Here is a 13043-nt window from a genome sequence, read left to right as displayed (position 1 = left end):
CACCGACTGGCGCTAATGTATGGCGGAACTCCTAGGACATGCCCAAGATGCGAGGTCGCTGACTATGACCACTAGGTAAGGGACTGCCCGGAGATTCAGCCGGGCTGGGGGGCGGTAATGGCTGACCTATCGAGATTATTTTAGATTACCCTGTCCCCGAATTTCGCTGCATGCCTACTAGGCCTCGGGAGGGGACCGCCACGGGGGAAGGTGGGAGGACGTTTTCTGGACTTGGCCCTAGTTCTTTACAGGAGACTAATCTCAAAAGGGTGGAAGGCCTCTGGACATCCCCCACTGACTGAGTGGAGACGAGACGTGTCGAAATGGTCCAGAGCTGAACTGCAGGTTCTGAGGAGTGAAGAGGCAAGAGGTGTGCGTCAAAACCCAATCGCACCAGAGTGGGAGGTCATAGTGACGAGTTGGGAAGACATAATGAGGGGGACGGGAACATCCACGGAGGAACCAACAAGAATAGAGGTCTAAGTAGACCGAAAGAAGGGGGGGGAAGATGCCATGCCTGCTAGAGAGTGTCCTATTAGAGGGTCAGCAGGACCGAGTGTAAAACTGGTACAGTAATGACAACCGGACTTAACCGAGGGCCCTGGGGGGCAGACAATCTGGATATGGAAGGCTGCCCATCCAGTGTGGAATGAAGGGAGTATAGCGACATCCCACTCACTGGAGATACCCAAGTATGACGTACCTCAGCAAATGTAGTTACCTACTCTACACAGTGCCATCAAGTTTAATGTTTAATTTTTGTTCAACACGAGTTAAGTCTGTTATGTAGTCATAAAACAAAATAGTTATACAAGACTCACATTTGGGGGAAAAGCAGACAAGTAGAGTTTGCACACTTATTTTGAAGTAGTTCTATTTAGAATCACAGACAGAATGAATAACGTGACGAAAAACCTCAAAACTGGTAAAAATCAGTTGTGCTATTAACACTGATAACTGTTAACAAGGTGAGAACTCTATTATGTCATAACTTGTTATGTGTCTGTAAGGCAGCAATTTGTTAATAAAAATATTTTACCAAAAAAAAAAAGAAGAGTAAGTGAAATCCAAGCCTTTACTCTTGAGGAACCTTTCTTCCAAGTACACAAACAAAGTTGTCCTAAGAACAAATCCAAAATTTCTACCAAAAGTTGTTTCATCATTTCATATTAATCAAACAGTGGAACTGCCAGTCTTCTTTCCACAGCCAGATTCTGTGGCAGAAAGAGCTCTACATATATTAGACATCAAAAGAGCTTTAATGTACTATATAGACCGAACTAAACCATTTAGAAAGACTAAACAACTATTTGTAGCTTTCCAAAACCACATACTGGTAATCCTATATAAAAACAAGGTTTAGCACGATGGACTGTAAGGTGCATCCAAACATGCTATATCAAAGCAAAAAGACAATTACTCCTAAAGCACATTCTACACGAAAGAAAGGTGCAACAATGGCATTTTTAGGGAATATACCACTGGCTGAAATATGTAAAGCAGCTACATGGTCAACACCACATACATTCACTAAACACTACTGTGTAGACATATTATCACAACAACAAGCTACAGTAGGTCAAGCTGTATTAAGAACATTATTTCAAACAATTTCAACTCCTACAGGCTAGCCACCCCTATTTTTTAGGAGGACAAACTGCTTTGTAGCCTATGCACAGCATGTGTATCTGCAGCTACACATGCCATCAAACGGAAAATGTCACTTACCCAGTGTACATCTGTTCGTGGCATGTTCTGCTGCAGATTCACATGCACCCTCCCTCCTCCCCGGAAGCCTGTAGTTGTTTAAGGTAACACATTTGTGTATACATTTGCATGGACATCTCTTGCTTTATACCTATATACTCTATCACTCCTTCCTTTACCCTCTGCGGGAAAACAATTTAACAATGGAGTTGATTCCCATGCGCAATGGAACCGAAGAGGAGGAGTCACTCGATCCCGTGACTCAAAACAAAAACAAAACAAAAAAAGACTTCTTTGAAGAAAAAGAACTTGTAACACTCCGAGCCCCACACTAGATGGCGGACTAACGCACAGCGTGTGTATCTGCAGCCACACATGCCATTGAATCAATATATATATACAGGGAGTGCAGAATTATTAGGCAAGTTGTATTTTTGAGGATTAATTTTATTATTGAACAACAACCATGTTCTCAATGAACCCAAAAAACTCATTAATATCAAAGCTGAATATTTTTGGAAGTAGTTTTTAGTTTGTTTTTAGTTTTAGCTATGTTAGGGGGATATCTGTGTGTGCAGGTGACTATTACTGTGCATAATTATTAGGCAACTTAACAAAAAAAAAATATATACCCATTTCAATTATTTATTATTACCAGTGAAACCAATATAACATCTCAACATTCACAAATATACATTTCTGACATTCAAAAACAAAACAAAAACAAATCAGTGACCAATATAGCCACCTTTCTTTGCAAGGACACTCAAAAGCCTGCCATCCATGGATTCTGTCAGTGTTTTCATCTGTTCACCATCAACAATGCGTGCAGCAGCAACCACAGCCTCCCAGACACTGTTCAGAGAGGTGTACTGTTTTCCCTCTTTGTAAATCTCACACTTGATGATGGACCACAGGTTCTCAATGGGGTTCAGATCAGGTGAACAAGGAGGCCATGTCATTAGATTTCCTTCTTTTATACCCTTTCTTGCCAGCCACGCTGTGGAGTACTTGGACGCGTGTGATGGAGCATTGTCCTGCATGAAAATCATGTTTTTCTTGAAGGATGCAGACTTCTTCCTGTACCACTGCTTGAAGAAGGTGTCTTCCAGGAACTGGCAGTAGGACTGGGAGTTGAGCTTGACTCCATCCTCAACCCGAAAAGGCCCCACAAGCTCATCTTTGATGATACCAGCCCAAACCAGTACTCCACCTCCACCTTGCTGGCGTCTGAGTCGGACTGGAGCTCTCTGCCCTTTACCAATCCAGCCACGGGCCCATCCATCTGGCCCATCAAGACTCACTCTCATTTCATCAGTCCATAAAACCTTAGAAAAATCAGTCTTGAGATATTTATTGGCCCAGTCTTGACGTTTCAGCTTGTGTGTCTTGTTCAGTGGTGGTCGTCTTTCAGCCTTTCTTACCTTGGCCATGTCTCTGAGTATTGCACACCTTGTGCTTTTGGGCACTCCAGTGATGTTGCAGCTCTGAAATATGGCCAAACTGGTGGCAAGTGGCATCGTGGCAGCTGCACGCTTGACTTTTCTCAGTTCATGGGCAGTTATTTTGCGCCTTGGTTTTTCCACACGCTTCTTGCGACCCTGTTGACTATTTTGAATGAAACGCTTGATTGTTCGATGATCACGCTTCAGAAGCTTTGCAATTTTAAGAGTGCTGCATCCCTCTGCAAGATATCTCACTATTTTTGACTTTTCGGAGCCTGTCAAGTCCTTCTTTTGACCCATTTTGCCAAAGGAAAGGAAGTTGCCTAATAATTATGCACACCTGAGATAGGGTGTTGATGTCATTAGACCACACCCCTTCTCATTACAGAGATGCACATCACCTAATATGCTTAATTGGTAGTAGGCTTTCGAGCCTATACAGCTTGGAGTAAGACAACATGCATAAAGAGGATGATGTGGTCAAAATACTCATTTGCCTAATAATTCTGCACTCCCTGTGTATATATATATATATATATATATATATATACACATACATACACACACACACACACACACACACACAAAAACACACACACACACATACATATACACCCACACACATTCTTCAGCAACACAATCTTGTCAGATGTACCAGGCGCACAATCAGGACTGCGAAAATACCTAATTTATTGAAAATAACAAAATAGTTCAGTGATGCATTGTGCCTCTCAGGCCTTGCTTACTGGTTCAAGTACAAACTACTTTCATTAATGTACAAATGAACAATGGAGAGAGGGCTAACAGTTCAGTTATTCACATTGGGCACCATGTTGAAAGGTGACTGTCATCTTTCAACTTAAACTTGCATTAACAAAATAACAAAAAAAACAAAAAAAATCAATGGCATGTCTTCATATCATTCCCAAGTGGGAATATCATATGCCTCCAACACATCATAAATTGACAGTTATCAGCAAGAAAACAAAAACTGTGTTAAAAGCGTTTCATAATAAACAGAAATACATGTCAGAGAAAGCCAGTAGAAACTCTGTGGTATATACCCACCTGTAATTCATGCCCAAGTGGGCTTATCATGTACCTCAACAGGTACAGGATCTGACACTGCAGTATTAAAAAGGTACTCTTCAGTTTCAAGTTTCATTTCCAGGTGGGCATCAGTGAATTAATACAATCCTCTCTGTTAGATATCTGGTGACAAATTTAGAAAACCTGATATCTAGTAGTGTCAAACAGAAACTAGTAAATAAAAGAGATGCGTAGGGAGCCCCAGCAAGGGAAGCTGCTTGAAATCCCAGCAACACCAGGTGCAGAGATGGTAGGCCAACTGTGTCCTCTAGAGATTGTCTCCTAGAAAACCCATCGCAAGATATTGATAACTTTTTGAGCCCAATAATGTGTACATTATCATCTCATACTGAAGATCCTAAGGATTTCATGATAAATACTGGCAGCATTAGCTGGGAAGAAAACATTTTACTTGTGACCCTTGATATATGCACCCTGTACACAAGTATACAAGATCATGGTGGGGTAACTGTGTGTGAATAATTTCTGAGAGTGAGGCCCAGTTGCTATGTTTACACCAAAATGCTGCTTGCCTTGATTATGTTTTGTTTGAACTAGAACATTTTTCTCTTTACTGGGACACTACAAATTTGCTGAACTGTGATGGGCACATGCTTCGCCCCCAGTATGGCAAACCAGTGATGGGCTGGTGGGTGAAGCAGGTGTCCATGGCACCCAATTTTGGACAATATATGGGTTACGTAGCGTTATGGGTCAGATTTATAGATAAACTGTTTATAATCTGTCAGAGCAATGAGGAGGATGCCAAAAGTTTGTTAAAAGCCTGAATGATAATTTGAACCTTGAATTGACGTGCAATATGAGCAGAGCATGTTTTGCTTCTTAGAAGTGACTCTAGGGCATAGGTACTCACAAACATTTTCCCTGGGGCCACAAATGATGGTCTGAAGTAAGCCCGAGGGCCGCATTGATGCTATCAGGATGGGAGTACGGCTTTATAGGTGGTTACATAGTGCAGGATAGTTTATTTTCTTCTTTTCCTTTACTCCAGATAGCTTGTAAATTAAAGCTTCCTCCTTTATTTAACATAGTTCTAAGTGCTAGTGCTGTCTGAAGTAAACAGCAGCCCAGTGCTGCTTAAATCCGGGGGCCGCATGTGAAGGTCTGGAGGGCCGCAGGTGGCCCCAGGGCCGTACTTTGAGTATCACTGCTCTAGAGGTATCACGCAATAAACTAGTGTCTAAATGTTCAGAAAACTAACAGCTTGTAATGCCCTTAGTAGCCATCTGAATCCCTTGAAATGGAGCATACAGTATGGCGAGTTATTTGAAATTCAAAAGAAGAGAGAGAGAATAAGGGCCCTCAAAAACCTATCACCCGAAGGGGACAAGGCACTGTGATGCAATGAAGAAAAGAAATTCCCCAATGGGATCAAATAAACAACCACACACAATTCACAGTCTCAACTACTCAGTACCTCCAATCATCAATCTAAATAAAGGAATTGATAATAAACATATATAAATTTAATTAATACAAATCCATAAAATTATGACATAAAACCACCCATTACAAGCCAGGAACAATGATAAAAATATCACATATAGAAATCAGACATAAGGGGGACAAAACAAAAAGACATTCACTCTAGTCTATTACATATGCGCCGTCCCAATTTTGGTATATTTAGGCCTATCGATTTCTGTCCAAAGTCTATGTTCAATTTTAGGCCCGTTCCAATGGGTCCAGCAATCCAATTTGCGTCAACGCGTTTCGGTGGTCCCCGACAGCACCACTTTTCCACTAACCAAGAGTTTGCCTTTGCCAAGGCTTTTTGTCGGAATTCCTGCACCAACGCAGGTCTTCAATCTTCACTCCAGTGTGGGACATCGTCAGCATCCATCAAGAACTCTTCTCCGGCTTCAGGGCTGCAATGCTGACCTGTTCTTCATCACCGTCGACAAACTCCTGCAACTACAGCTGGGTGGGTAGTAGCTCCTACTCCTCCTGGACTCCACTGTGACTTTTGGACTTGGTTCCCTCTCTCCACAGGTCCTCTTCTTCATGAATCCACCGCTGGTTTCTGCAGTCTTCTCTGGGTGTCTTCTTTTCTTCCTTTTGGGTGGTTTGGGGAAAATCCAGTGATTGACTCCTGCTCTCGTGGTCGCTGGGGGGAAAATGTGCTACTTACCTCTGGTTTTCTAGTACTCCCAGCTCCCCTCTACACATTCCACTTACCTAGGTGGGGGTCCTAGGTTTGCATTACATTTTGTTAGTACATGGTTTGTGCTCCCCTTAGGGTCACTATTTGTTACTGCTTTTTGCGCCGTTTTCAAACCTTTTCTGTGCCTGTTTCTAATTACTATTGTATATATTTAGTGTATTACTTACCTCCTATTGGAGGGCTGCCCTCCTAATATTTTGTGGTATTGTGTTAAAAAAATTAAGTACCTTTTTTGTACAACTGAGTGTTTTTTTTTTCATTTGTGTAAGTGCTGTGCGACTACAGTGGAATCTGCATGAGCTTTGCATGTCTCCAAGATAAGCCTTGGCTGCTCATCCACAGCTACCTCTAGAGAGCCTGGCTTCTAGACACAGCCTACATTTCCCTAAGAGGAGATACCTGGACCTGGTATAAGGTGTAATTACCTTGGGTATACACCACACACCAGGCCAGCTTCCTACAGGACAGTATTGGGCTTGAATCTGAAGAGTACCTTTTTCACAATTCAGTGTCAGATCAGGGATCTGTTGGGGTGCATGATAAGCCCATGTGGACACGACTGACACACAGGTATATATCACAGTTTCTACTGGCTTTTTCTGACATGTGTTTCTGATTACTATAATATGCTTGTAACACAATGTTTGGTGTATGATATATATGTTGTAGGCTTATTATATTCCCACTTCGGAACAATATGAAGATATGGCATTGATTACTTTTGCTGCTTTTTTGTTAGTTTGTTAATGCAATGTTACGTTTAAAGAAGGCAAAGTAACTCCTCTTTCTGAAGTTAATATGCACATAAGTGGAGGTGGTCAGCACTTGAACCAGTGAGGATGAGCAAGGCCCGAGGGTCTGAGAAATGCAGTTTTGAGTGTGCATCTAATACATTTAACAAGATTGAGTTGGCAAAATATTGATTGAGGATAGCTCTCCCGGTACACTACCATAGTTCCGAGCAGCTAAAGCAAATTATAGGAAGTGTGTGAGAGATCTGAGTAGACAATGCATTTATTGTGAGAAAAATCATACGAAAATGTCACAATATATTACAATTCAAAGCCTACTACCATCTTATAGAGTATGCCTCTGCTGCTTAACTGCCCTATTCTCAGAATTGAGAAAACAAAGGCCACTCGCTTATTCATAAGGATGTAAGAGAACCAGAGAATCTACGGTGAACACAAGTATCCATCAAAATTATTGCTCAGATACAAACAACTGCTCCATGACCCAGGGATGGATGGCAATTCTTGGGTCACACTTCGTTTAAAAAAAATAACAAAATAATGAAGAAAACAAAATGTAAGTAGTCAAATTACAGAACACAGCCGGTAGAGTTGAAAAACAAACATTGCGAACCATTCATATACCGGAACATTATAATCAAGACAGTTTTTGTATCAAATTGGCAACACTGCAGATTCTACACCTGTCCACTAGTTTTCAGAGGGTAGACAAAATGGACAAAAGTGAATACTATTTCACTTTTGTCCATTTTCAATCATTGAGCAATGTATTGCTTGTGACAGTAACACGTCTGACAATGTGCTGAGAAAAATAATTTTTTGACACTGTTGTATAGAAATATGTTACCAATGAGACTGTCGAAGTAAGTCATGTCACCATCATCTGCTGCCTTAGTATCCATCCTTTACGATTGTTCCATCGCTGCTAAAATATAAAAACACACAGAAGAGAGAGAAATCACTGCAAAGAAACAGACTATTCACAATTTTTTGTGAGACGTTAGAGGCTAATTCCCAACTAAAACATCTTCTTTGTAAAGTCAGTGCTCGAAGAAATTATTTAAAAACAGGCACTGGAAAGTACCTATGTCATAATCAAAAAAGTTATTTGGAACATGATTTTTCTTTTCATCCATCAGTGCCACTTTACGCTAACAGAATAAAAAGACTATTCCACCCCACTGTATGGTTCTGAGTACAATGTCTTAGATAAAGCAAATGCAGAAACTACCAAAAATATAACCGCCCACAAAAAATGTAAACACATTTTGCATCATGAAAAACCACCAATGTGGTCAGAAAAATGTAGACAAGCATGGTTTAAAAACAATATTTATTTCCTTGGTATGGAAAGTAAACCATAAGCTCCCGCAAACCAATTTAATATTGAGGCACCACTGTGAGAGGCACAAATAATCATTTTCTAACTACTGAGGCATTGTCTTATTAAACCCGCAAAACAAGAGTACTTCGGTGCATGTAGGTTCTTGCAAGAAATTTAATATGCTCAGGGGATACAGTAAAAACATAGAAGTGATCCATAAATATTTAAGCCCAATTCAATCTGAAATGTTGACACATAATTTATATTATCGGTTTTTCAATAATGATATGACTATCTGTTTGGTTGCACTCCTTTGTGCATGACACTTTCAAACTCAAGCCATCACATATTGCGATGTTATCTTGCTTACTCTTGACAATATTTTAAGTTATGCGTTCCACAACTGATCCTAAATAGGTGATGGACAACAAAGTGCCTAGATTATCCACAGAAAGGTAATGTCACTCGAGGCAGTTGCTAATTAGCCTAAGGATAAAAGGATCTTTATTAGTCATGGAAAAGATGACAGGGTCTTCTTGACAGTAGCAAAACATGCACCAGCAAAACACAGTTTTTTTTAAACTATATTAGGTGTTTTTAGATTTACATTGTTATGTACCAAAGCAATTTACAAGAATCATTTCTGTGATGAAACAAGAACGAACGTAATTTAATTAATAAATACGAATAAATCAGAATGAGACAACTTAACAAGTATGTTTTTAAGTGTTTTTATGCACTAAGACTAGAGAATGTAGCAAGGATAATCCCAACGTATACTTATTTTGATTTAATGAGATGAAAATTGCTAAACTCATGAAAAAATAGTTACACAAAAATAAATACAAACTAATTTGGACTGCTGTCACCTTCATAACCGGAACCATATCAATTTGATTGTGTAAGAAGGATACTGTGTGGTCACTTGCAACTCGAGTTGGGCAAGAAAACGAAGGCCCAAGCCAAATGTCTGGCTCAGCTCGAGGTCCTCTTGGACCCTCAAGCCAAATATGAATTGATCTTTCATGTGGCTTGTGCTTGTTATCCATGCTCTAACCTTATCTGCCAAGAGCTAAAGACAAACATTAAGGTTTGATGTAAAATGGACAGCGAACGCGATACTCATATAGAGGTTGAATTGCACAATGTGAAACCAAACCAGAAAACGAAGGATCAACCACAGCTTCTTCACTTGACCATCCTGTATGATCCTTCGTCATGTCGGCAAATGAGAGCACCTTGAAATATGGAAGTACAGAATGTGTTTATGTAAGAACATCTCTTCTGTTTGATATATTGGACTTTAATGTTACTCCATTTCTAATAAGACAATAGGTCACTTATGAGTACACAAGGCAACTGACTTTCCTCACTGTTTACACTGTCATCAAGGTGGGGGAGTAGCTTGGACTTATAATAAATTCCTCTCAATGCAGTAATTTAACTTGAATGACGAAGGTGAAACGCTTACATATGTTAAAGAAATACCCCTTTAAAAAAAATAAAAAAATAAAAAAGAGTTTGAATAAACTATCATATGATGTTCCATACACGATTTATATGCCAAGCACTTTTATGGCTTGTCTCGTGTAAGGACCTTAAGAGCTATGCCACATCCCTGGCTCAAGTCCAACACAAACGTTTTAATATAATGATCTCCAAACTACCTATATGCATACTTTGGCCTAATTTATATGAATTAACAAGTGAAGCCATTCATGCAGATGATCATATAGCTTCTAATATTACTACTTCACATAGTTACTAAATTCGTCATAAAAATATTCTGTAAAGGTTAGAGAGCCCACCTTCACTAGAGAATAAAAATCGACATTGGTTATTTAGATACCTTTTTTCTTTCATATGCACTCCCATGAAACACACTACTTTTTTTTGCATTGGCATATACTACAATGACACCCTCTATGGCATCCATCCTAATAATTATATTCATTTTAACATCATGTATTATTCCTAGGTGCTCTTTCCAGTTAAATTAAAAATTAATCTAATATCTGGGGGTTAGTGTATACAACGATCCAATGAAACAAGTTGAAGGTAATTACACCAGAACTGTCACAGCCTTACACAGGACCTTCTGTCTGGGGTGCCAATTACTGATATCTATTGTGGGTCTGTTAGGTTAAACAACATTGTGTTCTTCCAGAGACTTATTTTATCAACATACCTCTACCGCCCCATGGAGCTTGTTCAATATAATTAAATCACTATTCCTTGCATAATCTAGGACAGAGGAAGGAGGAGTAGAGTTGCCTCTGGCAAACTTACTCTTCCATTAGAGTAGGGTGGATTGGAATTGCCAGATTTGGACTTATATTACTTAGCAGCACAGATGTGGCCAGAAGGTTGGTCAACTCGAATAGCCAGAGGCCATACCAATCACGGCAGTACTATGTCCACATCACTAAATTAAGCGATCTGGGAAAATCAGACTATATAAAATTACATAAACTACTTAAAACTGAGGTGAGGAGCCAAGATCTTAGAGCGCCCTCACTTTGAGGTCCTGGGTGCGCAATCTACTCTTGTTGTTGGGGCCCTTCAGAGATCAGATGCTGACCCTCCAAGACTTGGAGGGTATTGGGGGATGCTGGAGCCCCTAGGAATCAGCAGTAACTGGGATCAAGGGTCCAGAGTGATCCCAGTCTCATTTCTAACTGCAAGGGAGTGATCTAAAATGGCTGGCAGATGTGCTTACAGAAATGATAGACTGAGCACACTGGGAGTAGGGGCAACTGTAGGAGGACAGAGATAAGTAAGTAGCCTCCGTCCCTCCCATTAGGATAAGCACAGGGCCTAGAGACATCGAAATCACAGCCTTGAGTGGAAGGCACCAGACGGGCCCAGTTTACTGGTACAAGAATGGTGTCCCGAGCAAGGAAGACCTGGAGGATGCTGATCCAAACTGAATTATAAATATTTTGGCAGACAGAAGGAGGGAGTGTGGCCCCATTATCCGTGAGAAACAGCGAGGGCCCAAGGTGGAAGCCCATTACACTCAGTGGTTGTGAGATTTTTCACAGGGCGGATAGGGGGCACAACTCCTGTTATTTGGCAAAAAGTAAGCAGATCCTGATAGCGCATTCACACCCACCCAATGAAATTAGGTTCTGTACTGTACTGCAGCATTTATATAGAAGTTACTAACTTTATGTGGGATGCTCAAGCACTTGCCTACAAAAGTATTATGCTTCACCAAGAAGGGCGAGCAGTTGAAAGGATGATGTTTTTGTTTTGAAGCTATGTGTAAAGTGTTTACATGCCGTGGATGACGACCACCGCGGTGCTGGTATGTTATGAGACACAGCCGATACTAGTGTGTTGGAGGACGAAGTGTAAGATACAGATGTGCAGTTTTTTGTTTTTCAGTATTCTGTTAGCTTTGAACAGCTCTGCGGGTCCTTTTATATTATTTCATATGATATTGTCTGCTACACTAGTTACTGCACTGGGTTGTAAAATCTGAGGTTTTGTGTATATTGTGGTCTTGAGCTGGCATGGTTGAAGTGAGAGATCTAAAGGGATGGGCATATTTATTATCATTCAAAACCCTGGTGTCTATGTGAGATGTAAAGAAGTGGGTAGATTGCATAAATATTTGGGACCCGCAGTGAATTAACTATATTGAAGTCTCAAGCACAACACTGGTCGGAGGGCCGCATGCTGAACGCTGAGGCACCGGGGGTCTCCAAGGCCTGGGGGCTGCGGTTGCAGTGTGTTTTTAGGCGTTAGATATCTTCGTCCAGAGCTTCACTGTCAGGGGGTTCCTCTGGATTCCCTACGCAAGAGTAATCATGGAGGGGTGGAGAGGTCAACCCAGGGTGGGCACTTGCTCGCAGTCGCCTGGGGACCCTCTCTTGCTGGGTGGACCACCTGAACACAGGTCGTGGGTGTCAGGTGCACAGAGGGGTCAAGACTCCCACATCTGGAGTGAGGTGGGAGTCCTTGGTTGTAGGTTTCTTTAGACAGAGCCGCTGTCCTCAGGATTTCTTGGTCCTTTTGGGTGCAGGGCAGTCCTCTGGAGTTGGCAGAGGCCGCTGGGCCCACTGGATACGTTGCTGGACTTTACAGGTTCTTTGAAGCAAGAGACAGGCCAAAGCAGTTGTCTTTGTTCTTCTCTGCTGGGGGTTTCAGCTTTGCAGTCCTTCTTCTAGTAGGTCGCCAGGAATCTGGTGAGCTGGGTTCAGGAAGGCCCTTAAATCCTAGATTTAGGAGCGTTTTAAGGGTCAGAGGGCAGTTGCCAATGGCTACTATCCCTGAGGGTGGCTACACCCTCCTTGAGCCCACTCCCTTTGGGGAGGGGGGCACATTCCTATCCCTACTGGTCCATGTCCTCCAAACCAAGTTGGAGGATTCTGCAGGGAGGGGGGGACACTTTAGCTCTGGACACCTTAAGGGTGGTCCTGGCTGGGATGGCCACTCCTCTCTGTTTTCACAAATTTTCCTGTCAGACTTGCCACCAAAAGTAGGGCTTTATCCCGGGGTGGAGACATCTCCACTCGCTGGAGTGCCCTGGGGCA

The 13043-nt window shown here is 41.5% G+C and overlaps 1 protein-coding gene across 3 annotated transcripts in view; it reads right to left on the bottom strand.

The window, feature by feature from the left end:
* The window catches only part of CASP8AP2 (caspase 8 associated protein 2), a 248152-nt gene that overhangs the window by 225770 nt on the left and 9339 nt on the right, over positions 1-13043 (bottom strand). Inside the window, exon 2 of one of the 3 annotated variants that reach the window (XM_069235500.1) lies at positions 8026-8103. In XM_069235500.1, the coding sequence (XP_069091601.1) occupies positions 8026-8080 (55 nt within the window). In that variant the 5' untranslated portion in view covers positions 8081-8103. Of the gene's footprint in view, positions 1-8025; positions 8106-13043 lie in introns of those variants that run through there. The other 2 variants (XM_069235501.1, XM_069235502.1) reach the window with 2 other exon arrangements.

This window comes from Pleurodeles waltl, chromosome 5 (genome assembly GCF_031143425.1).
Source record: "Pleurodeles waltl isolate 20211129_DDA chromosome 5, aPleWal1.hap1.20221129, whole genome shotgun sequence".
NCBI lineage: Eukaryota > Metazoa > Chordata > Amphibia > Caudata > Salamandridae > Pleurodeles > Pleurodeles waltl.
The sequence above is the reverse complement of the archived record's forward strand: the minus strand, read 5'-3'. Positions and strand labels throughout refer to the sequence as shown.